The sequence below is a fragment of the Pelobates fuscus genome, chromosome 5, assembly GCF_036172605.1.
Source record: "Pelobates fuscus isolate aPelFus1 chromosome 5, aPelFus1.pri, whole genome shotgun sequence".
NCBI classification, from domain to species: domain Eukaryota; kingdom Metazoa; phylum Chordata; class Amphibia; order Anura; family Pelobatidae; genus Pelobates; species Pelobates fuscus.
This window is the reverse complement of record NC_086321.1, coordinates 223,121,605-223,148,124: the sequence shown is the minus strand read 5'-3', so window position 1 is coordinate 223,148,124 and position 26,520 is coordinate 223,121,605. Positions and strand designations below refer to the sequence as shown.

Here is a 26,520-nt window from a genome sequence, read left to right as displayed (position 1 = left end):
AACATTAATAAGAATTTGAATAAGAGGCACTTAACCCCTTAAGGACACATGACATTTGTGACATGTCATGATTCCCTTTTATTCCAGAAGTTTGGTCCTTAAGGGGTTAAACAAAATGAAGATATAAATGTATATATTTTGTGGGTTTTTTCCTTTTCTTTTACTCCCTTATCTCTCGTGACACTTTGGCTTCATTTTATAAAAAATTAGCAATGATTATACAATATATATAATAGGGAAAAAAGAAGGGGGAAATAGTAAGATGAGATTTTTCTTTAACACGAACAGTTTATGGAAATCTAGAATTGCCTGACTGGGATTAAACCCACTTAGTGTCTACTAAAGACACAGTACAAGGCTGAACCCTCTATATGTGGTGGGAACAACATTTGAACAATCTGGGATTCAAATCCCTAATTGATTTTAGTTTTATGTTTTGTTTTTGTTTGTTTTTTTGTTTATGTGTATTTGTAATACTCTGTTCAATTTTCCAAATAATATGTCGGTAAAGAGGGAGAGAGGAGGAATAGAGAAATAAATGTTTAGAATGATTACATTAAATGTCCAGGTGATGAACTCATCAACAGAAAGGTCCTTATTATACAAATCTTCTAATTAAAGAAACATTGATTTAGGTTTCCTTCAAGAAACCCATTGGAGACAATCTGAAAGATTAACTTGGGGTGGGATGAGATTCCCAAACATTATTCATGCTTCAGATAAAACAAAAAAAAATGCGGATGGCTATATTTCGAGAAAAATTAAATGTTGAAATACTCTATAAATTGAGTGATCCAGAAGGTATATTCTTAGTGGTTGTTTGCAGAATAAATGAAAAACTATATACCTTATGTAATATATATCTTCCGAATAAATCGCCTGCCACTGGAAAAAGTAGAAGAAATAAAAGCAGGACAGATTTTACTGGCAGGAGATTTTAATGCAGTCTTAGATCCCAATTTAGATTAAAAAATAATAATGAAAGGGACCAAAATTAATAAAATGGCTGGATAAAGAAAGCTCTTATGGCTCCATATGTTAGATACAACAGCCCGTACAAGAGGTCTGAATGTTTGCTCCCCATGGTTCTTATTGAGAAATGGAACCTGCCAAGAGTGCCCGCTTTCCCCATTATTATATTTACTCTCTATTGAACCACTAGCTACCAACATAAAAAACAATAAAGAAATTAGTGGATACAAAATTTGTGATAACGATCAAAAAATTAGTCTGTATGCAGACGATATTTTAATTACATTGACAAATCCTAGCAGATCACTAACCATTCTTATGAAAGAAATAGAGAGATACACTGTGGTATCTAATTATAAGCTATATATTAATACATCTATGATATTAGATCTCTATTTAGATAATATAAGTAAAAGAGAAATTATAAAAAAGTATGAGTGCCTGTAGGTAGAAGTGATTAATTAGGTATCCGTTTAATAAGAGAGATCAACTGAATCATGGAGATAAACTTTCTGAATCTTCTACAAAATACCAATAGATGCTTAAAAGAACGTAAAAATCTAGAGAACTTTCTGGGGAAGAGTTAATGTAGTGAATGCATATGTCATCCCGAAATGGAATTATTTGTTTCAAATGTTACCATTAAATATCCCTAATAGTTGGCTAGAAATGATTCAAAACTGTTTTATGCAATACACATGGAAAGGTAAAAAAACAAGACAGTCAAATCAGATATTGGTTACCCTAGTATTAATAATAACTATATAGCATCGACATTGCTGCATGTTTATAGAATGCAATTAATTGCAATGAAGGGTGGTACAAGATGGAGGCCAAAGCAGGGGAAGTTATACATTTAGCAGATCTGGTTTGGAGTACAAAGCTGAAAGGGAAAATAAATTATCCCAACAGAATTGTAACACATTTGTTGAAGAAGTGGGATAAAATTAAAGCAACTCTAAAGATTAAAAACAACATTTCAATCCATCTTGATTTGAAATTTGTTGAACAACAAGTCTGTGACCTAAATCTAAATAAGTGGATACAAGCAGGGATAAATAGGATATCTCCGTTATTAAAAAAAAAAATTAAAAAAAAATGGGTACTTAAATCTTTCCCCTAACTGAGAAGCGGATTCAATTTACCATCTAGAGAACTATTTAACTTTTTAAGACTAAAGAGTTTTTTACATCACATTTAATAAAACCAGACTAGTCAGTGTTGAATAGAATAAAACCTTATTCAATTCAAGACCTCTGGAAAAACAGTTTTCAAAAACTTTATTTTTAAGCAGATCCCTTATGAAAGAAATATTAACATAGAAATGAGAGAATGGGGGTCTACTTTGACTAGCGTTTCTAAAATTACTCATTCTTTAAATTTAATATAATCAAATTTTAAGGTAACCAACAGATGGCATCTAGTTTCAGAAAGATGTTTCCTACAGAAGATCATTTATGTTGGAGATGTGGTCTATCTGTGGGTACATATCTTAACATTTGGTGGAACTGCATAAAAATATGGGAAGAAATACATCAATTTATCTTAAAGAATTTAAACTTCAAACTAAAACTGTCTCCAGAAGTAGTTTTACTTAACTTAAACTGGCCTCCTATGACCTATGTGAATAAATTAATTATAACCCACTTATTTTTAGCTACTAAAATCCTTATATCCAGAAATTGGGAAAAATGGGAATATTATCCTTTGGTCACAGGTTATAAATCAACTTAAATTTCAGATCAAGATGGAACAATTGTTAAGTTCACAGAATTTTAGTAAGAAATCAGCTCTTTGGAACACCTGTTGGGAATTAATAATTAAAACCCATTCTCACTCAATCACTAAGAGTGAGAATGGGTAACTCAGTAAAATATTTGGTGGAGTTAAAGAAAATATTTAGAATATGATATGGAAGTGATCTAATGGAAATGTTTAAAAAGTACATCATATTTTTGTAGCAGATATCATTTCTTCTTTATGGTTCATATCCTTGGACATGATTAACAATAGCAAGCTTGAAAGTTTAAGTTTCAACATAACAACTTTTTATGGAAATTTAGATAAATGCAATCCCCTCTCTCTCTGCATTTTAGAGATAAGCAGTCTGTTTTAATGTTTTTTTTATGTTTAGTTGTCATGATGTGTGTGTGGAGGTTGGTTAAAATATGTGACTGCCTATTTTGATGCTAATGTGTAATGTAAATTTTGATTTGATACACAAATTATTATAGCAATAGATATAAAGGCATAATATGTATACCATGTATTGTCTAAGAATATAAATATTAGAGACCGCACACTGTTACAAAAAATAAATAAAATATATATATACCCGAGTGCTCCTACTCTTTAATGTAAATATATATTACATCCAGGGTAGCACCGAGGCAAATTGACATATAACTACTAAAGGGGTGAGTGCCAAGGATCATTATTGTTTATATATATATATATATATATATATATATATATATATATATATATGTTTTTTGTTGTATAAAAAAAAAAGATTATAATAAAATAAAAAGAGAAAGGGCTTCATCAGCTAGCATAAATATTTTGGCAATGGGTCCCAGAACACCTGCAGGCTCCGTTCAACGCCCTTATGCAGTTCTGGCCAGGTAGGTATACACAGTCATATAAAATTTTGGAGTCATAGCGACTTTGTCCAGAAGGGATGGTCTGGGTATGGGAAAAACTACATATATATTTAGTGTGGGTTGGGGAAAGCTACAGTACAGGGAAGCCTGCTGAAACCTTATCTGAGTCACAAAACTAGGGAGATAGGAAGCACACCGTGCGGGGAAATCTCCCATTGTGTTCCGACCCGCGGTGCTCAGTCGCTAGTCGAAGTATGCCGAGGGATTCATGTGATAAAATTATAAAACAACTGTTGGGTACCCGAACAATACATAATTTAGTTCCATTACCTGTGCTTCAGACAGAAAAGCTGTTAAAATAATAGATTGCTACTGTAACCTGTTATATTTTATTGTATTATAAAAACTCATTCCACATGTATTCATGTACTTGCTCTGAACCCATCAGGCTGCCTTCTGTATATGGAATGGCAGAGTACTAATATTGTGTTTATCTCTTGTGGAATGATTTAAATGAATATTTTAAAATCAAATTTAAATAGTTTCAAGCATATTTAAATAGTACCTCTGACCTAATTAGAGTAGTTGAATCTGAGAGAGGAGGGATAGGGACATGTATAGATGGGTGTGGCAAGCGGCTTTTGGTCCCATAGCCACCGGAGGATCATGGATGCAAGGAAGGACTTTTAAAAAGTTCACCTTCTTATTATATTCATAATCCCCACTTCAAGTGTCCATGGATGGGGCAAGGGAAACATGTCCCCACTCCCCCCATATTGCTCCACATAAAAAAAAAAAAATTCTCTTTAGTTCATTTGGCATTCTTAATAGAAGTTTAATGTTAGTCATTATAACGATAGCACTATTTGAAAGACTCTGTTGTTAAAAGCATGAAAGTTGCACTCCTCCAGAAATATGCGAACCTTTCGGGGTATAAACCGAATCTGGATAAAACGGAAGCCCTCCCATTAGGTATATTACGACCGACTCTGGGCCACATACAGCTTACACACCCATTCAGATATAACTCGCAGAGCATCCACTGCCTGGGTACACACCCCCTGGCAGTTCTCTCCAGACCCTGCACATTAACCCCTTAAGGACACATGACATGTCTGACATGTCATGATTCCCTTTTATTCCAGAAGTTTGGTCCTTAAGGGGTTAAACTACGCACCTCTGTTCCAAAGATGGAACCCCATGTCCATATCCTGGCTAGGCAGAATAGCCTCTATAAAAATGAACCTCCTTCCACGGTTCCTTTACTTTTTCCAAGCCCTACCCATCTCCATTTTCAAACAAGATTTCAAAGCTCTCCAAACAAAAATAGACAGCTTTATATGGTCTAGTAAAAGGCCAAGGATAAAGAGGGCCACAATGTACAAAACCACCAAAACAGGGGTCCTAGGCCTCTCAAACTTCTACCACTACCACCAAGCTGCCCAAATGGCGCAAATTCAACACCTACACACACAGCCAGGAATAAAACTGTGGGTAGACCTCGAACACGACCTACTGGGTAGGGGCCACCCATCACTCCTCTTCTGGCTCCCCAAATCAGACAGGCCCAATACTCTGCCAATGACCCCGGCTCTGACGACATCCTTCCACATATGGGACACAACCATCCCAAGACACCCCATAGTAAATACACCATCACCACTCACACCAGTCCTGAGAAACAAACAATTCCCCCAGTCCTTCCTCCCAGGTCTGTTACCCCAAAACTTTGTGCATTTTGAGGACAACAGGTTAATCAAATACCTCCACTTTTTCCAGAACCAACAACTCCTACAATTCCCAGAGCTACCACGGAAGATACCACTAAACACCTTTGACCACTTCCGATACCTACAATTACACAGTTTCCTAAACGAACCACAAAACACTATTACAGCCAACACTAAACTCACACAATTTTAAAAAGCCTGCCTTCACACACCCGTACACAAGGACAGATCTCCACTATATACTCCCTCCTGAACTTCAACTCCCCAACAGACGTGCTCTCGTACACACGGGCATGGGGAAGAGACATAGGCCCCCCCACTGCTTCACTCACGATATGTGTTCACCACAAGGAGCAAGCATACAAGGCTATGCTACAGTGGTACCTCACACCTCTGAGACTAAAACAAATGGAACACGCTGACACAGATGCATGCTGGAAGGGCTGCGGACACAGGGGTACATATATACACATGTGGTGGGAGTGCCCCCATAGCTCTCAACTCTGGACCGATGTCTCCATACCCATGGACCCTTCGATATGGCTCCTCTCCAAACCCCATGCCCCCCTCATGAGGTCACAATACAAACTGGTGGCAAAACTAGCCCTGGACACCAGAGACACGATCGCAGAACAATGGGGCAGCCAAACCACACCCTCGCTAACGATAATGCTCAGAAAAAAACACAGAAGCCATGGAGATGGACAACCTCTTGGCCCTGATCCATGACACAACTAAAAACTACCACAAAATCTGGGATCCTTGGATCCTAAGGCGCCAATCCGGAATTTAGGGGGAGGTCCAGGGGCATGCGGCTGCCCCCGGGGAAAAACTCTACCGTTACCTCCCACTTCATCAACCTCTCCGCTTTCCTCGTTTTCCACCCAACACCCACTTCTCCCATACCTTCCAGCCTCCTACCTCTCCTATCCCTCCCTTCCCCACCCCACCCAACACGCCTCCCTTCCCCCCCCTACACCGAACACGTACCAGACCCTACTTCCAATCTCATACATATCTAATGCACTCAATACTAGCACGAGACGCAATCAAGTGACCGCCACCCCAGTCAGAACGAGACACCAAAAACCAACTTACCATGACAAAAAACGATAACCCACAAACACTCAGCACAACTCCTAACATAGATGGAGGGAGGAACCACCCCGAGAATATCCGGGTCCCCCTATCTCCCCACAAGAAAGATACTAATGGGTGCCCATCACATAGTATCAACCCCCCCCTCCCAAATCTCCAAATGAAATCCATCAGTCCACAACCCCAACACCACCACAAACAGTATTAGAACAATACATTGGCCCACCTACCAAAAGGAACTTCACCACAACCACCATGTCTAAAGGTGTACCCAACCAAATGTATAGTACGAGATTTCATAAGTACGACGGCAATATAACAAAAGCATAGCACAGATCTTGAGCTTACCACAATACAGACAGAACCTAAGCCTTTGGAACTGTACTTCATCGATGTGCCATATTAAAACTGTACCCCCCCCCCTTTCTTTTCTCATTCTGTACCCCTAATTGAAACATGACAAAAACGAAAAATAAAGAATTTACAAAAAAAGCATGAATGTTTTTTAGATCTCTACACAAGAATACCTAAAATCATGCAAGCTTTAATTTTAACAAAACCTGAGTAAAAAAAATCAGTAATGTAAAAATCTAAAGAGAAATTTAGTGCTAAATTGCTTATTTTTCATGCGTTGCCTGTTAATTTGTTTTTTTCTAGGATTGGAGAACTACAAGTGCAGAGCACCTGTCCCAGATTCACTTAAAGAAAGACTATGAAGTCAAGGATGTGTCAAAGTTAATAAATGAAGACAATATTGATACTCTTAATATTGAAAGGTAACCTAATGGAAATATACTTCTTCCTGCGAACATTATCTACAATGCAGGAACAATCAGAGCACCATTAACACTAGAGCCCCCATCTCTTCTTTGCAGGCAGTTTGTATACATCATGGTGTATGATTTTGTACACATATGCACACATATTAATCTTTGTTAGCAGGTAGGAGACCGGTTTAACACCTTAGGCTATTTGTATTTATTTACATCGTTTTACATAGTTATCTAGCTTTTAAAAAGACTAACACCCATCAAGTTCAATCCTGAAGCCAATTCTTTGATGCTGTTGATCCAAAAGAAGGCATAAAAACAATTGTATCCATTTCCAATTATGCCACAAAAAGGTAAAATGTCTTCTTGTCTCCATAATGGCAATCAGATTTCTTCTTAGATCAACAACCTGTTTACATACATATCAATTATATCTATAAACACTCTGTTGTAAAAAAGCATCCAAGCCTTTTTTTTTTTTTTTTAATTATCTATAGAAGCTAATAAGACTATAGAATCTAAAAAGACAACCTCTTTAGGCAGAAATTTCCACATCTTGTTTGTTCTTGCTGAAAGAACAGTTTCCTCTGCTGGATGTGAAAATGCCTTTCTTCCAGTCTCAAAGGCTCAGAATTGCCTGTGGCAAAACACTTTTGGGAAAACAGCCATCCCCTACCATCCATGAAGTTTACAGCGATTGATCACATCCCTCAACTGACAAGAGGAGGTGACCGTAAGAAAACCCTACTACAGAGGGAACTACATTGGATTAGGACTTTGGACACTGTGCAGCCTAAGGGTTTAAATGAGAAGTATACCTTGGGTATCTTTTTATAATTATACACACTACCCTGGCATCGTACTTTTGATTTATATTTTTATTTTGATTTTTATGCACCCTGCTATATTATGCGTGATTCTTTGACGAACGTATGTCCTTAACTTTGGGTCCCACACGCTCTTGTTATCATCAAATAGTCCCTTATACTCATATTCACTCATATTTTGTATACAGGAGTCTCAAAAACATTCATCTTGTTCTATTTGACAATTGTGTATTGACCAACAGGACTGTGTAAACATTAGGCTTGCATCAGACGTAGTCCCACATTTCATTTTCATGGGGACATTAGCACACACTACCCTCTGCAGTATAACCTAATATATACTTCACAATATATCTTCCATTCATATATAGACATTAGACATAGGACATATCACATACCCAGAGCCCTCTTCCGTATTTGGATTTGTATTGGCTACATAGCAATCCTTTTGAATCCATATGAGATTTATTTTAAGTCACCTTCAGTGATTATGGTCTATTGTATAACATATTGCATTATGACTTGATATTTCTGCCAACTTTCTTCTTACTATGTATGCTCTTTAGCACATTTGTTACAATATTGCACATAGATATGCATAAACCTACATAGTTTTTTCCCTTAAAATGTTGGATTGCGCTTGTCAGTCTGCATAGCAATATGTTTCTCTATATTTTACATAGTTACATAGTTACATAGTTACATAGCTGAAAAGAGACTTGCGTCCATCAAGTTCAGCCTTCCTCACATATGTTTTTTGCTGTTGATCCAAAAGAAGGCAAAAAAAACCCAGTTTGAAGCACTTCCAATTTTGCAACAAGCTAGGAAAAAAATCCTTCTTGACCCCAGAATGGCAGTCAGATTTATCCTTGGATCAAGCAGTTATTACCCTACATTGAAAGATGATATCCTTGAATATTCTGTTTTTGCAAGTATGCATCTAGTAGCTGTTTGAACATCTGTATGGACTCTGATAAAACCACTTCTTCAGGCAGATAATTCCACATCCTGATTGTTCTTACAGTAAAAAAACCTTTCCTTTGCCTTAGACGAAATCTTCTTTCTTCTAGTCTAAACGCATGACCTCGTGTCCTATGTAAAGTCCGGTTTGTGAATAGATTTCCACACAATGGTTTGTATTGGCCTCGAATACATTTGTATAATGTTATCATATCCCCTCTCAGGCGACGTTTTTCTAAACTAAATAGGTTTAAATTTGTTAACCTTTCTTCATAGCTGATATGTTCCATTCCTTTTATTAATTTTGTAGCCCGCCTCTACACTTTTTCTAGTGCCATAATATCCTTCTTTAGAACAGGTGCCCAAAATTGCACAGCATATTCAATGTTTGGTCTTACCAGTGATTTATAAAGAGGCAAAATGATATTCTCGTCCCGAGAATGAATGCCCTTTTTCATGCATGACAATACCCTACTGGCCTTGGCCACTGCTGATTGACATTGCACATTGTTGCATAGTTTGTTGTCTATAACAATTCCCAAGTCCTTTTCGTGTGTTGTTATCCCTAATTCGCTTCCATTAAGGGTATACGTTGCTTGTGTATTCTTTACGCCGAAGTGCACAACTTTGCATTTTTCAACATTAAATTTCATCTGCCATTTGAGTGCCCAGTCCTCCAGTCTATCTAAATCCCTCTGCAGCAAAGTAATATCTTGCTCACATTGTATTATTTTACAAAGTTTTGTGTCATCTGCAAACACTGAAACATGACTTTCAATGCTGTCTTCAAGATAATTTATAAACATGTTAAATAGAAGGGGTCCCAGAACAGACCCCTGAGGGACACCACTTGCCACCTCTGTCCAGCTTGAAAATTTAACAACAACTCTTTGTACTCTGTTTTTAAGCCAATGTTCTACCCAAGAACAAGCCTTTTCATCTAGACAGATTTCCTTGAGTTTGAACACTAATCTTCTGTGTGGAACTGTATCAAATGCCTTGGCAAAGTCCAAATAGATCACATCCACTGCAACACCCTGATCTATACTTTTACTTACTTCTTCGTAGAATGCAATCAAGTTAGTTTGACACGACCTGTGCTTCATAAAACCGTGCTGATTTTTGCTGATAACCATGTTCTTCTCAAGGAATTCTTGAATATAATCCCTTAATAACCTTTCAAATATTTTACCAGCCACAGAAGTTAAGCTCACAGGTCTATAATTTCCAGGCAAGGATTTTGAACCCTTTTTGAATAAAGGAACCACATCTGCCTTCCTCCAATCCTCCGGAACACTTCCTGAAAGAAAAGAATCTTGAAAGATTAAAAACAGAGGTTCACTTATTTCTACACTTAGTTCCTTAAGTACACGTGGATGGATACCATCAGGCCCTGGAGCTTTGTTTATATTAACTTTCTTTAGTTGCTGCAGCACCTTGTCTTGAGTTAACCAATTACAATTATTCTGCAAGTTTTTAGTAGCAATCATTTGCACATCTATTGCCTCCTCTGTATATATTCCTTAATATATACAGAGGAGAAATAGTTATTTAAAATTCCTGCCTTTTCCTGGTCTTCATTGACTAACACCCCCGTTTCAGTTTTTAGTGTAGCTACACTTTCATTTTTGTTTTTTTTTAGAATTTATGTACTTAAAAAATGCTTTAGGGTTGGTTTTGCTCTCTTTAACTATCATTTTTTCATTTTGAAGTTTAGCAAGTCTAATTGCCTTTTTGCACGCATTATTTGCTTCCTTATATCTTTTATAAGATGCATCTGATTTGTCCGATTTAAATGCTTTAAATGCCCTTTTCTTATTTTTAATCTCTTGTTTTACTTTTCTAGTAAGCCACATTGGTTTTAATTTGTTTCTTTTATATTTATTTCCCAATGGTACATACTGAGAAATGTACCTTTCTAATATTTGTTGGAAGATGATCCATTTATCCTCAGTGTTCTTTTCACTAAAGAGTTTATGCCAGTCAATATATTGTAAAGCTTCCCTTAACTTATTGAAATTGGCCTTTTTAAAATTATATGTTTTAGTATACCCCATGTGCTTTTGTTTTTTTGAGTTTATTTCAAAGGACACTATATTGTGATCACTATTTCCCAAGTGCTCACCTACTTGAATGTTGGTCAAAAGATCAATGTTGTTTGTTAAAACCAGGTCCAGACAAGCGTCCATTCTAGTTGGTGCTTGTACTAGTTGTGACATGAAGGTGTCATTTAACAAGTTTAAAAACCTAATTCCCTTTGCTGAGCTACTAGTCCCTCTGTCCCAATTTATGTCCGGGTAATTAAAATCTCCAATAATTAAAGTGTTACCCAGATTTGCAGCTTTCTCAATTTGCTCAAACAGCTGTTGTTCCTCGTCAATATTAACATTAGGTGGTTTATAACATATCCCAACCAATAGTTGTTTTCCCTTATTTTCCCCCAAGCAGATATTTACCCATAAAGCCTCCACATTTTCCTCATCGCATTCCATTTGCTTAAGATTTGGCTTTAAATCATGGTTGACATACAAACATACCCCACCACCCTTCTTGTTTTTCCTATCCTTCCTAAATAGCATGTACCCATTTAAGTTAACTGCCCAGTCATGTGTCTCATCCCACCATGTTTCAGTTATGCCTATTATATCATATTGTTTAGTGTATGCTAATGCCTCTAGTTCCCCCATTTTGTTATTTAGGCTCCTTGCATTAGTAAGCATACATTTAATATCATGCATCACTTGTATATTTTGTGAATTATCAACATTACATAGCTTCTCTTTTCTAAGCTTGCCCCTTCCCTTGTCTCCACCCTCCTTATACTGTGCTAAAGCCCATTTCCTTCCTGTCCTATCTCCATTTTGTAAATTGCTATGAACCTCCCCCCCTACTACTAGTTTAAAATCTCCTCCAACCTTCTAGCCATCCTATCCCCCAGCACTGCAGACCCTCTCCCGTTTAGGTGCAATCCATCACTACTATAAAGGTTGTACCCAATCGCAAAGTTGGCCCAGTGCTCTAAAAATTTTGTAACTGTTGATATTAGGAAGTCCAGTAACAGTTAGATTGTGTAATTATGCACCCTTTTGCCTCCCTCCGTTCACTCCTCCCATGCTCTTGATTATACCATCTCCTTTAGAGCCGATCGCATTCTCGATCGGCTGGTCGCCATGACTACATGTAAACAAACGCCCCCTTGCGTTCCAGCCGATCTCCTTGGTAACCGCTGGAACACAGGGGTTACACAGCAGCAACACTACAGCTGCTGAATACATGAAGCAGGGTCAATTTTACCCGCGTTTTTTTGGCGTCCAGGGAGCTGGTTTACATAGAATCAGGGGTAAGTCTCATCTGAACACAATGTACTTTATTTGATTGATTTTGTTATTTATTTTGTTACAATTGTATTGCACTTGTATCCTGACGAAAGTCCTGACATAGGACTGAAACGTTGATCACTCGTGGCAGTTGCTGAATAAAGCTAAGTTTATTTTTTCCCCCTCTGCAGTGCTTTTCATATTTCTATATTATTTTTGCTAACAAGCACCGAGCTATACTTATAATTTTACTGGAGTGCAAGCATTGGACAATATATATATATATATATATATATATATATATATATATATATATATATATATATATATATAGTGCTATCCCTTATGAGGCACCTTTTTTCTAAAAAAAAAAACCCCACAAATCCAGTTTTTCTTGCCTTTCCTCATAACCAATGTTTCCATCCCCCTTACTAATTGTGTAACTCCCCTCTGCACTTTTTCTAGTTGTGCAATATCTTTCTTTAACCCCTTAAGGACCAAACTTCTGCAATAAAAGGGAATCATGACATGTCACACATGTCATGTGTCCTTAAGGGGTTAAACTGGTGCCCAAAATTGCACCACATATTCAAGGTGGTGTTGTCTTTTGCTTCCCCATGTGGGACAAATCCAGTCGGATCAGGGTGGACTATTCCCAGTAAAAGTTGTCTAAGGCTCATAGCTAGCATGTGTTCAAATATTTTAATGCCACTATTGATTAACGAGATAGGCTTTTAGTTCCCACATAAAGAATGGTCTTTGTTCGGTTTAGCGATTAAGGTGATAGTGGCTTCAAGTGCCTTAGGGCTAAAGGTAAATCCATTCAACATATGTACGCCTAATTGGGGAAAGAAATTTTTTTAAGTATTTATTGGAATGTCCATCCAGTCCTAGGGGGCTTTTGCCACATGGCGCTGCTTTTACTGAATTCTGTAGTTCCTGATATGTGAAAGGAGTATCTAGGCTTTCTTTTTCTTCAAGAGTTGGGTGTTTAGGGATGTATTTATCTAAATATTATTGTTTGTTGATGTTTGAAATTTGTGGTGTTGGTTGGCTTATACAAGGAAGTATAATGTTGAAATGTATTGGCTATGTCCACAGTATGTAGGTGTTCAATTCTGGATCCCATCTATACTCTAGAAGCTATTTCCCTGATGTTAGTAGCAGCAACATCCTCCAGCACAGCACTCCTGAGCTTGTACTCCCAACATCTTCTCTCAAGCTGGGAAATCTGCTGGGGTGTACAAAATCAGGACTGGCAATAGGTTTCTTCCCTACTACTACCTTGCCCATCGGTCACTCAGGTACGTGCCTGTTCCCCAGCTGGCTCATCTCCTCCCACTCCACTACCTGCCCCCACAAAACTCTGCCCAATGAGCAGTAAGCCCTTTTCAAAGTTTCAATTGGCCTAAGTCAGGCATAGGCAAGCTTCGGCACTTCAGATGTTTTGGACTACACCACCCATCATGCTTTGACAGCATTATGGGTGTAAGAGCATTTTTGGGAATGTATTCCACAACATCTGGAGCGCCGACGGTTGCCTATCCCTGGCCTAAGTGTTGCAATTTGCTTCTACAGATTTGCAATCTGAGCTTCCAGAGAGCTTCCACCTACTCACATTTGCCACAGAGGTAAAGACTCTTTCAGGCATGCATACATGCAGCTGGCTGCAGTCATAATTACAATCTTGCTAACACTCATACGTATCTCACTAAAACAATTGCAAAATTTAAAAGAGAAAAAAGAACCTTTTAGTGAGCACGCTCTGTGTTTAGCTACTGAAGCCCATGGATCAGCGCAGTCAGGGGAATGGGCCTTGACAGAGCCAAGGAGTAGGCAGGTGGAGCTATAGATTCGGGGGTGGGGTTTAGGGTGGAGCATGCAAAAGGGTGTGGAAAAGTGCGAGTATATTAAGCGGCCATTTTAGCAAACGGCCATTTTAATTCAGAATCCGCACTTACCTGTTAATTGTTTTTGGCAGGTTGTGGGGTTTCTTTTCTTCTGTCTTTCAGATGGCTTCGCTTGAAGAGATCTTGGACGGTGTGAGAGCAGCAGTGAGAGACAGGGGGATGGCTTGGCTACAGCAGCAACTGGCGGCTCCTGGGACCAGCGGTAACCCCCCAGCGGCTGTGGAAAGGCGATCGGTGCGGAGGGCGAGACCGCCCCAGCGGCTGAGCCCGGGCGTGATGCCCGCAGCGCGTCGGAGACGGAGTCCTTCCAGAGATGCGAGCGGATCATCAGTTAAGGAGGCTGGCCAGTCGGAGCCAACGCAAACGCCGCCGGCCCCGTCTGTGCGACGCGGTGCCGGTAAGGCAAGGGCGGAGAGTAGGCCTGGCACGGTGTCGCGGCCTACCACGAGGAGCGCTGCTCGCAGGACGGCTGGCGGCAAGGCGGCGAAAGTAGCGACGGCCTCCGAGGAGACCGGGACCGCAGAGGATATCGGAGGTGTGGATAGAGCCCAGACACATCCCGGTGAGTCTGCCGCTGGTTTAAATACCGGGCGGCAAGGAAAGGCGCTGGGGATTGGGAAGGACGGGCTGACACCACCTCAGAGGACAGCAAGGGATCCCAGCGGAGGGAGACCTGATCAGGCGGGCGAGACAAGGCCCAGGCAAGGCAGCGGGGGGACAGCAGGACAGGTCACCCAGCTAGGGCTGCAGGACCGAGTCAGGGCGACAACGGAAGGGGCTTCTGTTTGTCAGGGCCAGCGCAGCGCTTCCCCGGTGGACGGTGGAGCGGACAGTGAGGGAATGTCCCAGGGGTACGACACACACTCTGACAGCGGGGCTAGGAGTGTACGGGAGGGCCATAAATGTTGCTCCCGGGGACGGCATGATTACAGAGACAACCCTAGGCCTATGGAATACAAGAGACGGCGCAGGACAAGCGCCAGGCAAGTCCGGGCAGGGTGTGTCAGGGAAAGGAGCCCGTCTACTGACGGGTGCAGTAGGCAGGGATCAGTCTGCAGGGCCAGGAGGAGAGGGGAACGGCGCTGCGAGTCTGGGTCCTACGACGGGAGCGCTCAAGGACGGCCGGACAGTTCTTACGGCCCAGAGGGCCTGGCTACTAGGCGAGAGAGGCGCAGGGGTGACGATAGGGAACGTATGGAGGAAGGGCGGGTAGAGGGGCACTCGAACAGACTACCCAGGTGTTCTTCTCCCTACAGGTCGCGGAGCGGTACACCTGCGGTCCCGCGGAGGGATCTGGCGGAAAGGAGTCGGCGTCAAAGGGACACCCCGGAGCCGCACGCGGCGGAGGGAAGGAAAACGACCCCGCGGCCTTCCGCGGCCGGAGGCTCTGGCGGTGAGTTGCCTGTCATATCACATTCTGATTCCATGTTAACTTGCCTAAAATCATTATTAGACTCATGGGGCGGTGGGGAGGGGGCTTCACCGCAATTTTCGAAGGTATGGGTTCCGGAAGTAGGTTCCGGGACGCCGGGGCAGGCGAAGGGGGCGGTGAGTGGTGTCTCCGGACGGAGCACGCCCGAACCAGGCGACAAGACAGGCTTAAGTTCGGTGGGAGGAAGGGAGGTTTCTGACGCGGCGCGGCAGAATGTACATGTCTCTTTCGCGGGCCCCTTGGGATGTCACCTGAAGTCTGAGGTGAAGGACAGGATTTGGAAGGGTGAGTTCGTAGAGGTTTTTTCTCTCCTTCCTCTGGAGGAGTTCCTCGATCTAAAGGATGAGGATAAAAAGGATGCGAAGAAGGAGGAAGAAGAGAAGAAGCGTAGGTATCGGAAGATACCAAAGACGTTTGCGAACTGGTTGCGGGCTTTTTGCATACTGGCCAGCGTCATCGGGGAAAAGTTTCCCGATCGCTGTTCACAACTTTTTTGCTATTTGGACGGGATAGGGGACGCTTACCGGACGTATGGTGGGATTGCTTGGTGGAAATACGATGAGCAGTTCCGCCAACGTTTAGCAGCGAACCCGAACATGAGATGGGATCAGATGGATCTCCCCCTGTGGATGCGGCTCATGATGGCGCAGAAGGCTGCGCCCTTTCACGGGGCGGCCGGTGCAGCACCTGGAGGAGCGGCGCCGGCCGGACAAAAGAAGGGTTTCTGCTGGCTTTTCAACGAGGGCCAATGTAAATGGGGCTCGTCGTGCAGATTCAAACACGAGTGTTCCGGTTGCGGCGGGACACATGGAGTCAATAGGTGCTTCAAGAGAGGCAAATCGACTAGCGGGGGAGGTCCCAGTGGCGCCACGGCTCCTGCCGCTGCCACTGGGGGCAACTCCGGTGAGGGTAGGCGAGATGCTGCCATGGCTAAAGCGCTACGCTAATCGGGCTGACGCGGAATTTCTGAGGGAAGGATTCACGGAGGGGTTTAAGATACCGTTTAAAGGGACAGGGTCAGGGACTTTATGTTTGAATTTACGTTCCGTTCGGGATCACCCAGGGGTGGTGCGGGACAAATTGATGGCGGAGGTACGGCTTGGCAGGATGGCGGGACCCTATGCGGTCCCACCTTTGCCGAATTTGAGGGTGTCTCCGTTGGGGGTGGTCCCCAAGAAGGAACCAGGCAAATTTCGGTTGATACACCATTTGTCTTACCCAAAAGGGGCGTCCGTTAACGACGACATTGACGCGGCCCTGTGCTCTGTGTCATACGCGTCATTCGATCATGCGGTGGAGTTGGTACGGAGAGCGGGGCCGGGTGCGTTGATGGCGAAGGTGGACGTGGAGGCGGCTTTCAGGTTGCTTCCTATTCACCCGACATGTCACCACTTACTGGGTTGTTTTTTTGATGAGGGTTTTTTCGTGGATCTGTGTTTGCCCATGGGATGCTCTATTTCTTGCTCGTACTTTGAAAAGTTCAGCTCTTTCTTTGAATGGGTGGTGCGTCTGGAGTCGGCTGGGGGTGCAGTAGTGCACTATCTGGACGACTTTTTGTGTGTAGGTCCGGCAGGGTCCGATCGTTGTGGGCAAATACTAGGGGTGTTGCAATGGGTGGCGCGGGTCTTTGGGATCCCGTTGGCGGCGGAGAAGACGGTAGGCCCGACGGTATGCTTGAGCTTCCTAGGGCTGGAAATAGATTCGGTGAAGGGTGAATGTAGGTTGCCTTTGGATAAACTGACAGCGCTCCGCCAGCGGGTGGGGGTAGTCAGGGGTTCGAAGAAGGTGACCTTGAGGCAGTTGCAGTCCCTGCTGGGGAGCTTGAACTTTGCTTGTAAAGTGATCCCTATGGGGAGGGTTTTTTGCAGGCAGATGGCTAGAGCAACCTGCGGGGCGCGATTGCCAGGTCATTATATCAGAGTCTCCGCGGCAATGAAGGCGGATCTGGATGTTTGGTTGTGTTTCTTACAGGAGTTCAATGGTCGGGTATATTTTAGGGAAGAGGCGACGTCATCAGAAGCGATAGGCTTATATACGGACGCTTCCGGGAGCGTAGGTTTCGGGGCCTACCTGGCTGGGAGATGGTGCGCAGAAGAGTGGCCAGAGGCGTGGAAGGACACCGCCTTGATCAGGAACCTGGCCTTCCTTGAACTCTTTCCTGTGGTAGTGGCGGTATCTTTATGGGGCGAAGAGCTCGCGAACAGGAAGGTGATCTTTCATTCTGATAACATGGCGGTGGTGCAGGCAATTAATAATATCTCGGCATCTTCGCTGCCTGTGGTATGGTTGTTGAGGCGTTTGGTGCTGCTGTGCATGTCTTGGAATATTGTGTTTAGGGCGAAACACGTCCCGGGATTGTTGAATGTTATCGCTGACGCCTTATCTCGTTCGCAGTGGGAACGTTTTCGGGCAGCGGCGCCGGGTGCTCAGGAGACAGGTCAGTCATGCCCGGCGGAGATGTGGCGGCTCGGGACGTCTTGCTTGGGGGCTTTATAAGAAGTTCCCTGGCGCCCGGAACGTGGACTGCGTACACCAAGGTATGGTATGAATGGGAGGAGATGATGGGGCAGTCTGGAGGGGCGAATTCGCCGGCAGGTAGGTTGGACACGCTTTTGTGGTTGTTGTGTCGGTTATTCGCGGGAGGGGCTTCTCCCGCGAAGGTTGACCATTACATGTCAGCACTGGCATTTTGGTTTAAATTCACGGGTAAGGAGGATATTACAAAAACTTTTTTGGTGAAGCAGGTGTTGAAAGGCTTTCGTAAAGGACGTAGGTCTGTAGACTCGAGACGGCCTGTGTCGTTTAACATTCTACAAGGCCTGGTTGACAGGCTGCATGACGTTTGCACATCTGCGTTTGAAGCGCTCTTGTTTACCGTAGCTTTTGTTTGGGCGTTTTTTGGGGCGTTTCGCATCGGCGAACTGGTCAGTTCTAATAAGTCCGGGGCGACTGGGATCAGGTTCGAGGATGTGTTGCTGGGACAGGACAAGGTCGAGATACGCCTGAGGCACTCCAAGACGGACGTCTTTGGGCGAGGTAAGACGATAAGTTTGTTTGCGTTGCCAGGGTCGGCAGTCTGCCCAGTAGCGTGTGGGCACAAATACTTGGGCGTGCGCCCTCAAAGCTCTGGGTGCTTCCTCGTTCACGAGGATGGTCTTGCGCTGTCGCGCTTCCAATTTGTCAGGGTATTCCGCATGGGGCTACAACTACTGGGTTTGCATCCCATGCAATTTGGGACTCATTCCTTTCGCATAGGGGCTGCAACGGAAGCAGCACGGCTCGGACTCGGGGATGAACGGATTAAACAGATAGGTCGGTGGGAGTCCGCGCGCTTTAGGACTTATGTGCGAACAGATAAGTTGGTTTGAAAAGGGTGTCTGGTTGGGTTTGAGTTGTGGTGTCGATGCTCTGCTAGTTTATAACTTGTGTTTCTTTACAGGTCGGGTTGTATGGTTGGTGGGTCACTCCTACGTTTATTGGGCGCAGAAGAGGGCCGCAGTTCGGAGGAATGGAGCACAACTGGGCTTTCTTCAGGACACTGTACAGTTAAAATGGTTTGGTTTTCGTGGTTTCAGTTGGCAGAGCATTAGTGGAGTGATTTTTGGTAAATTGTTGGAAGGGAATTCCCCGGACGTAATACTGATACATGGTGGAGGTAACGATTTGGGGCTTATCCCTCAGAGGGAGCTAATTAGGAGAATGAAACGGGATTTGGATCGCATCCGGGAGCGGGTGCCGGGAGTGGTTATAGTGTGGTCTGAGATGGTGCCTAGATTTAATTGGAGACACGCCAGGGACACAGCGGCGGTGTCGAGATGCCGGGGGAAGGTTAATAAGGCCATGTCAGTTTTCGTTAGGAGGTCAGGCGGGGTCCCGGTAAGGCATTGGGAGCTAGAGGGTATGTTACCTGGGTATTATCGTAAGGATGGGGTGCACCTTTCGGAGGTAGGTTGTGACTTGCTAAACCTCGGTTTTCAGGAAGGGATCTCCCGGGCCCTATTTCTGTGTGGTGGGGGGCGCTCGAGACATTAAGGGATCAAGTCTCGGGCTGTGGCGGGATAGGGCTAGGGTAATTGGGATGGAAGTGGATTAGCAAGTGGCTAGGCTAAGCTTAAGTTGAATTAGGCCAGAGTTGGAAGTGGTCTGTTGGTTCGAGCTCATCGGTGGCTCCGAACCTGGTGGTGTAGGGGTGTCTCGGTACACCCCTACAGTTAATAAAGTTACAATTATGGGGCCTCTTTGGTAGGCCGTGTGTTATATATTTATGTGTTATTTATATTGTTATATATTGTTTATGGTATGGGGTCATTGTCTGGGTTAATGCTGTACGGATGGGGGTGGGGGTAAATTAATTTATTTGGCAATGACCCCAATTTGTTATCTTGTTTATGGAAAAATGTAAATAAAGCTGTGGACTTTTATTTTCCAACAGAAAATTGGTGTCTGTGTTTATTGGTGGGTTATGGGGAAGAAAATGCCACAAGCCGAATAACGACTGTGCGCATGTCATGAAGCCCATGGATCAGCGCAGTCAGGGGAATGGGCCTTGACAGAGCCAAGGAGTAGGCAGGTGGAGCTATAGATTCGGGGGTGGGGTTTAGGGTGGAGCATGCAAAAGGGTGTGGAAAAGTGCGAGTATATTAAGCGGCCATTTTAGCAAACGGCCATTTTAATTCAGAATCCGCACTTACCTGTTAATTGTCCCTCCCACCCTCCCTAGGTTTTTTAGCAGGTCCCGTTTTGTCACAGCGGCGGGATAGGGCTAGGGTAATTGGGATGGAAGTGGATTAGCAAGTGGCTAGGCTAAGCTTAAGTTGAATTAGGCCAGAGTTGGAAGTGGTCTGTTGGTTCGAGCTCATCGGTGGCTCCGAACCTGGTGGTGTAGGGGTGTCTCGGTACACCCCTACAGTTAATAAAGTTACAATTATGGGGCCTCTTTGGTAGGCCGTGTGTTATATATTTATGTGTTATTTATATTGTTATATATTGTTTATGGTATGGAGTCATTGTCTGGGTTAATGCTGTACGGATGGGGGTGGGGGTAAATTAATTTATTTGGCAATGACCCCAATTTGTTATCTTGTTTATGGAAAAATTTAAATAAAGCTGTGGACTTTTATTTTCCAACAGAAAATTGGTGTCTGTGTTTATTGGTGGGTTATGGGGAAGAAAATGCCACAAGCCGAATAACGACTGTGCGCATGTCATGTGCGTTATACTTTCCACTTTGTAGAATTAAAATATAAAAAGTGTCCTTTTGCCTAATAATACATGGTTGTAGTGGAAAAAAGAACAAGAGAAATTGAGAAGCTTTTTATATTTAGTTTATTTACGCTCATAACTATATTGGCTAAGGGAATTGATTTAATTCCCCTTATAAGCTCATTGCTGGGAAGTGTTGAGCTGTCCTGTCCACTCACTGTACTGCATATTCTCAAAGAATCCAGTGTTTTTGGCAGGAAGTTTATAATGCACTCTCTACATATTGGCACTAAACTCTGCCAAGGTAACTATTTATGAGCATGGCAGCACATAACAAATAGTCCCTTTCTTATATAACTAAACGTTAAAACATATTTAAGGAAATAACAGGTCTCTTCTGAGACTGTGTAGAGTGTGCAGCGTATTTCATTAGGTTGTACTCTCAGCTTTTATTGAATTTTACTGGGAAAAGAATAATCAATAAAAGGAAAGGGGGAGTAAAAACAGTAGTGCCATTTAAACTGCTTGAGAAAATAAAAAATATTAAGTGTACCCATGGGTTGCAAGGGTGTTGTGAGTGCTAAAATGACTTGATTCTGATTGCAAAAAGATGAATTGGATTGGTTTTGAGCCCCGTATTGAATGTAAAGGTGGCTCCAGAGTGTAGCTAGGGGCCTAAATTTGGGTAGGTCAGACCGCTCCACTCTCGAAAATGTTCAGGATATACTCTGCTCACCATGACCACATTCAAGCATTATATATACACAATGATTTACCATGATGCATAGAAGTACAGCTATGATTTGAATCTTGTTTAGCATTAAACATGAAAAACTATTTAACATTGAATAGAAGAACCAGTGGACTCACGACATAATAGCCACTTCAACAAGATGACACTGTTACAATACTTACAGTGTCCTTTACCATTTAGGAAGCTATAGACTGTCAAATCTAAGTTGTTGTTTTTTTGTTTTGTTTTTCTTTCTTTCTTTCTTTCTTAACCCCTTAAGGACACATGACATGTCTGACACGTCATGATTCCCTTTTATTCCAGAAGTTTGGTCCTTAAGGGGTTAAACATCCCCAAAAAAGCTTTGTTTCCTCATAATGGCACACGGAAATCTGTTATCTGTGTGTCGGCATATCCGGATATGTCACTGTGTGTCTGTGTATGAGTATTAGTATTTGTGTGGCAGTGTATATGTGTATTCATCTCAGCATTCAAACTCCAACACTACACACAAATACACCTCTGCATTCAAACATGAACACTACATAATCCCCTACATTCAAAGGCAAACACTGCGCACAAGTAACCCACTGCTTTCAAATTGTAACATTACATAAAAACATACAACAATACAATACAATACAGAACACTAATACACCCCTACATTCACACACACATAATCCATACAAAAACACGTTTACATTCAAACAATTAAACACTGCTCAGTGCTAACTAAGTACAAGCCTGCAAGGGTGAGCAAATGGTACATCCCTGTAACGGATCGACGGGCACCCCGACTGGGTACCTCCGTTGAAGGATGCTTCTAGCACTTCCTGAGGGCTCCAAGCACTCCAGCAGACACCATAACCACCGTAGACTCCTTCAGAGAGCAAGACAGGAACAAGCTCTTACAAGAGCTTAATAGTGATATAGCAAGAGAGTATGACTAGCATAGCATTCCCTTGTAGCAGATTCCCCCAATAAGAGATGGCACTCCAAATTGAGGGTGAAGTAGAATTGACAGAGCTGTGGGTTTATTGTTCTTATATACACATTCTTACACATTAGTACCACCCACAGGGTTTTGTAAAACAACCAATAAACACGTACAATACACTCAGACACTCCCACACAAAATCCTCCCCTCTGCCTGTGATACAATTACCTTACACAATGGGTTAATGTAATTATCACAGGCAGAGAAATACAGTTTTTCCACATTATTCATAACTTTAAAAGTATACATCACATTCACATATGTCAAAATCATACAAATTGGTACAGTGGTTCAAAAGTTAGGTCGAAAGTCCTTTGTGACCACTGAAGCATGGCTTTTCCAGCCCAAACCAGTTCCACAGAGTCCTCTATCCTGGAGATAATTGGCTTAACTGGGTGTGGTAAGCCAACTATCTCCAGGTACAGAAAATATCTCTATTCACAACAGCAAAAATATACAAAAATACATAACTCATATCATACTGAACAGAACCCCCACATTCCTATCCCCAGATGGCTTGGATCTGAGCGCTCAATATATCCAAACAGCGCTCAGATCCCACAAACACAGTCAAATCGCCATGGGGTTAAACCATAGCAAGGACTGATGAGAGACAGAGGAGGGGCAAAACAGCAAGTTCCAACTGGTAAGGCAGTGTCCCTGGGACAACGGCCTGCTGGAGAACAATAGACAGGAAACGGGGGAGGGGCACACCTTTCCATGTATTCAAAGGGGCAGAAAAAGTGTTTCAAAATGCAATAAGCCCAAATAAGTTTCTTAAAGGGCAATACATCCCAGGGGCCATAGTCACATGGCAGGAGGCTGGCAATCCATCTTCTCCAATGCCTAGTGGCGAGGCCGGTTCTGCCACAATCCCCAAATGGCAAAGCAGGAATCTACCTTTTTTACTCCATCCTTGGAATATAAGGGCCCAAAAAAAAATCTTGCACCAGGGCCCCCTCTAGTTCTTCCACTGACACACACTGCACCAGCCCCCACACACACACACTACACCCTTCACACACATTACATTCAAGACACACACGCTACATCCCTTATACACACACACTAGATCTCCACTACACGTCAGTTCCCATATACTGTGAGGATATTTATGGGGTGATAAATATTAAAATAATATTTTATAAAAATGATCAAAAGAGAATTTAATATTTTTTATTATGTTAAAAATCGATATATTGGAACTGTTCCCCTTGGCTGATTTAAAGCAAAGAGTTACCCACTATTTTAACTCGTATAGACCATGGAGGGTGTTTATTAGAGATTTTGTATTTCACACATTAATCAGAGATGATTATAAAAATATAATTTATTGTGACAAATAATTATGTATAACACAAGTATACAATATGGCAGCAGTTATTACACAATTACAGATAGCTCAATAGCAACATACGTTAATTTAATTACATGCATAATTACAAATACTTCCTCTAGAATTCAATAAACAGTTATATCCACATTAATGCAATTTTAACAGGAACCCTTCAACTTAACACTGAACTTTTCACAGCATCTCACAGCAGCGCAGCTGTCAGCCATAACAGTTGCTGTCAGTTTGAATCACATTGAGTTAACTCGCTCACTGCTGACTACAATTCTCACAGGAAAAGCACCTTTCATATTGCAATTAACAAATACAATATTTTTCACACAAGAAATCAGTTTAACTATTTTCTTTCCATCCAGTAACTCAAATGAATAATCCAACAAAAAATTTACATTGCAGATGATTAACTTTCCTGATTAAATATGAACTATCCCTAAATTCACATAAGTCAATATCTCTGGATAATAGCTTGATATGCTAAACTTGGCAGTAAATATATGGTTCACTTATTCCACCTACAGAGATGGAATGGGGAACCATATATTTCCTCAGCTAATTATAATTTCAAAGGTTTGAAATTTGACCAGCCTTATCCAGGTATATTTCTGCTTTTAGTGAAAAATAATTAATTTAAATTTCATTAAATAAAACCAGCATATTTACCAGCTTTCTTGGTAGAAATTCTTTAGGCTTGGAGATGTATTCCATTAGTGGTGTATGCCAAATTGCCAATATGAGTAGAGACAGGGCCGGTGCAAGGATTCTTGCCGCCCTAGGCAAAGATCCATTTTGCCGCCCCGTCTTGAATGCAACTACACTCTCTCAGAAGTTTATTCACTAAACTATGAATTCAGTGAATTGGAAATCGAATTGCATAGTTTAAGCAAAAACAGCTGAACTGTGACAGTTGCTGAGTTGGTGAATTCTTCTAAATGGTATACATTTTGCCATTTGGTTTTTAATTAGGTCTGATCAGCTGTCCCTTTCCTCCATAGTGCCCAATCTCTCTCATTAGCGTTTATCCCCAGCTTTCTCCTTTTGTGTCTGTTTCCAAAAGTTTTCAGTCTATGTTCATGATTTATCTGCTCACTCTATGCCACAGATTCTCTCCAGCCTGTTTCTGTTTATTCCAATAGGCAGGGGCGGGCTGGGCCGGGGGGCAGGGAGGCAATTGCCCCCCAGGCCGCCCTAAATCCCATTAAGACCGGCCGCGGCGGGCCGGCCCTTTAAATGCTGCAGCCGCCTGAGCGCTCTGTAAAGAGCGCTCAGGCGGCTGCATAACAGATTCTCCCCTCCCTCCCCTCCCTTGTAGCGTGGCCGAGCCGGTCTCCGGTCCGCGGTCCCGGCCGGAGTGATGGGAAGGTGCACGCTCAGTGTGCACCTTCTTTTCAGTCCAGCCGGTTACAGGAAACAGAAACTCCAGATCCGCGCTGAGTTTCTGTTTCCTGTAACCAGCCGGACTGACAGGAAGTGCACACTGAGCGTGCGCCTTCCCATCACTCCGGCCGGGACCGGAGAGCAGCTCGGCCACACTACAGGGGAGGGGGTAAGAAGAAGAGGGGAGGGGGGAAGTAATAAGAGGGGAGGGAGGGGGGAAGTAATAAGAGGGGAGGGAGGGGGGAAGTAATAAGAGGGGAGGGAGGGGGGAAGTAATAAGAGGGGAGGGAGGGGGGAAGTAATAAGAGGGGAGGGAGGGGGGAAGTAATAAGAGGGGAGGGAGCGGGGAAGTAAGAAGAGGGGAGGGGGGGAGAGTAAGAAGAGGGGGGGAGTAAGAAGAGGAGAGGGGGGGGGGAGTAAGGAGGGGGAGTAAGAAGAGGGGAGGGGGGAGTAAGAAGAGGGGAGGGGGGAGTAAGAAGAGGGGAGGGGGGGAGTAAGAAGAGGGGAGGGGAGGAGTAAAAAGAGGGGAGGGGGGGAGTAAGAAGAGGGGAGGGGGAGAGAGTAAGAAGAGGGGGGGGAGAGAGTAAGGGGAGGGAGGGAGTAAGAGGGGGGGAGAGTAATAGGAGGGGAGGGGAGGGGAGGGGGGAGTAAGAGGAGGGGAGGGGAGGGGGGAGTAAGAAGAGGGGAGGGGGAGAGAGTAAGAAGAGGGGGGGAGAGAGTAAGGGGAGGGGGGGAGTAAGAGGGGACGGGAGAGTAAGAGGAGAGGAGGGGGGAGAGTAAGAAGAGGGGAGGGGGGAGAGTAAGAAGAGGGGAGGGGGAAGTAGGAAGAGGGGAGGGGGGAGTAGGAAGAAGGGAGGGTGGTAAGAAGAGGGGAGAGGGGGAGTAAGAATAGGGGGGGAGTAAGAGGGGAGAGGGGAGTAAGAAGAGGGGAGAGGGGAGTAAGAAGAGGAGGGGAGTAAGAAGGGGGGAGTAAGAGGGGAGAGGGGAGTAAGAAGAGGGGAGGGGGGAGAGTAAGAAGAGGGGAGGGGGAGGGGAGTAAGAGGGGAGGGGGGAGTAAGTGGAGGGGGGAGTAAGAAGAGGCGAGGAGGGAGAGTAAGAAGAAGGGGGGAGTAAGAAGAGGGGAGGGGGGATAATAAGAGGGGAGGGGGGAGTAAGGGGAGGGGCGGAGTAAGAGGAGGGGGGAGTAAGAAGAGGGGAGGGGGGAGTGTAAGAAGGAGGGGAGACAAGAAAAAGAGGGGGGA

At 43.3% G+C, this 26,520-nt stretch overlaps 1 protein-coding gene across 2 annotated transcripts in view; it reads left to right on the top strand.

Annotated features, from left to right (window-relative positions):
• Positions 1 to 26,520, top strand: part of CFAP95 (cilia and flagella associated protein 95) — a 100,112-nt gene that overhangs the window by 49,495 nt on the left and 24,097 nt on the right. For both annotated transcript variants that reach the window (XM_063455053.1, XM_063455052.1), the window contains exon 3: positions 7,061 to 7,179. In XM_063455053.1, the coding sequence (XP_063311123.1) occupies positions 7,061 to 7,179 (119 nt within the window). The remainder of the gene's footprint in view (positions 1 to 7,060; positions 7,180 to 26,520) is intronic.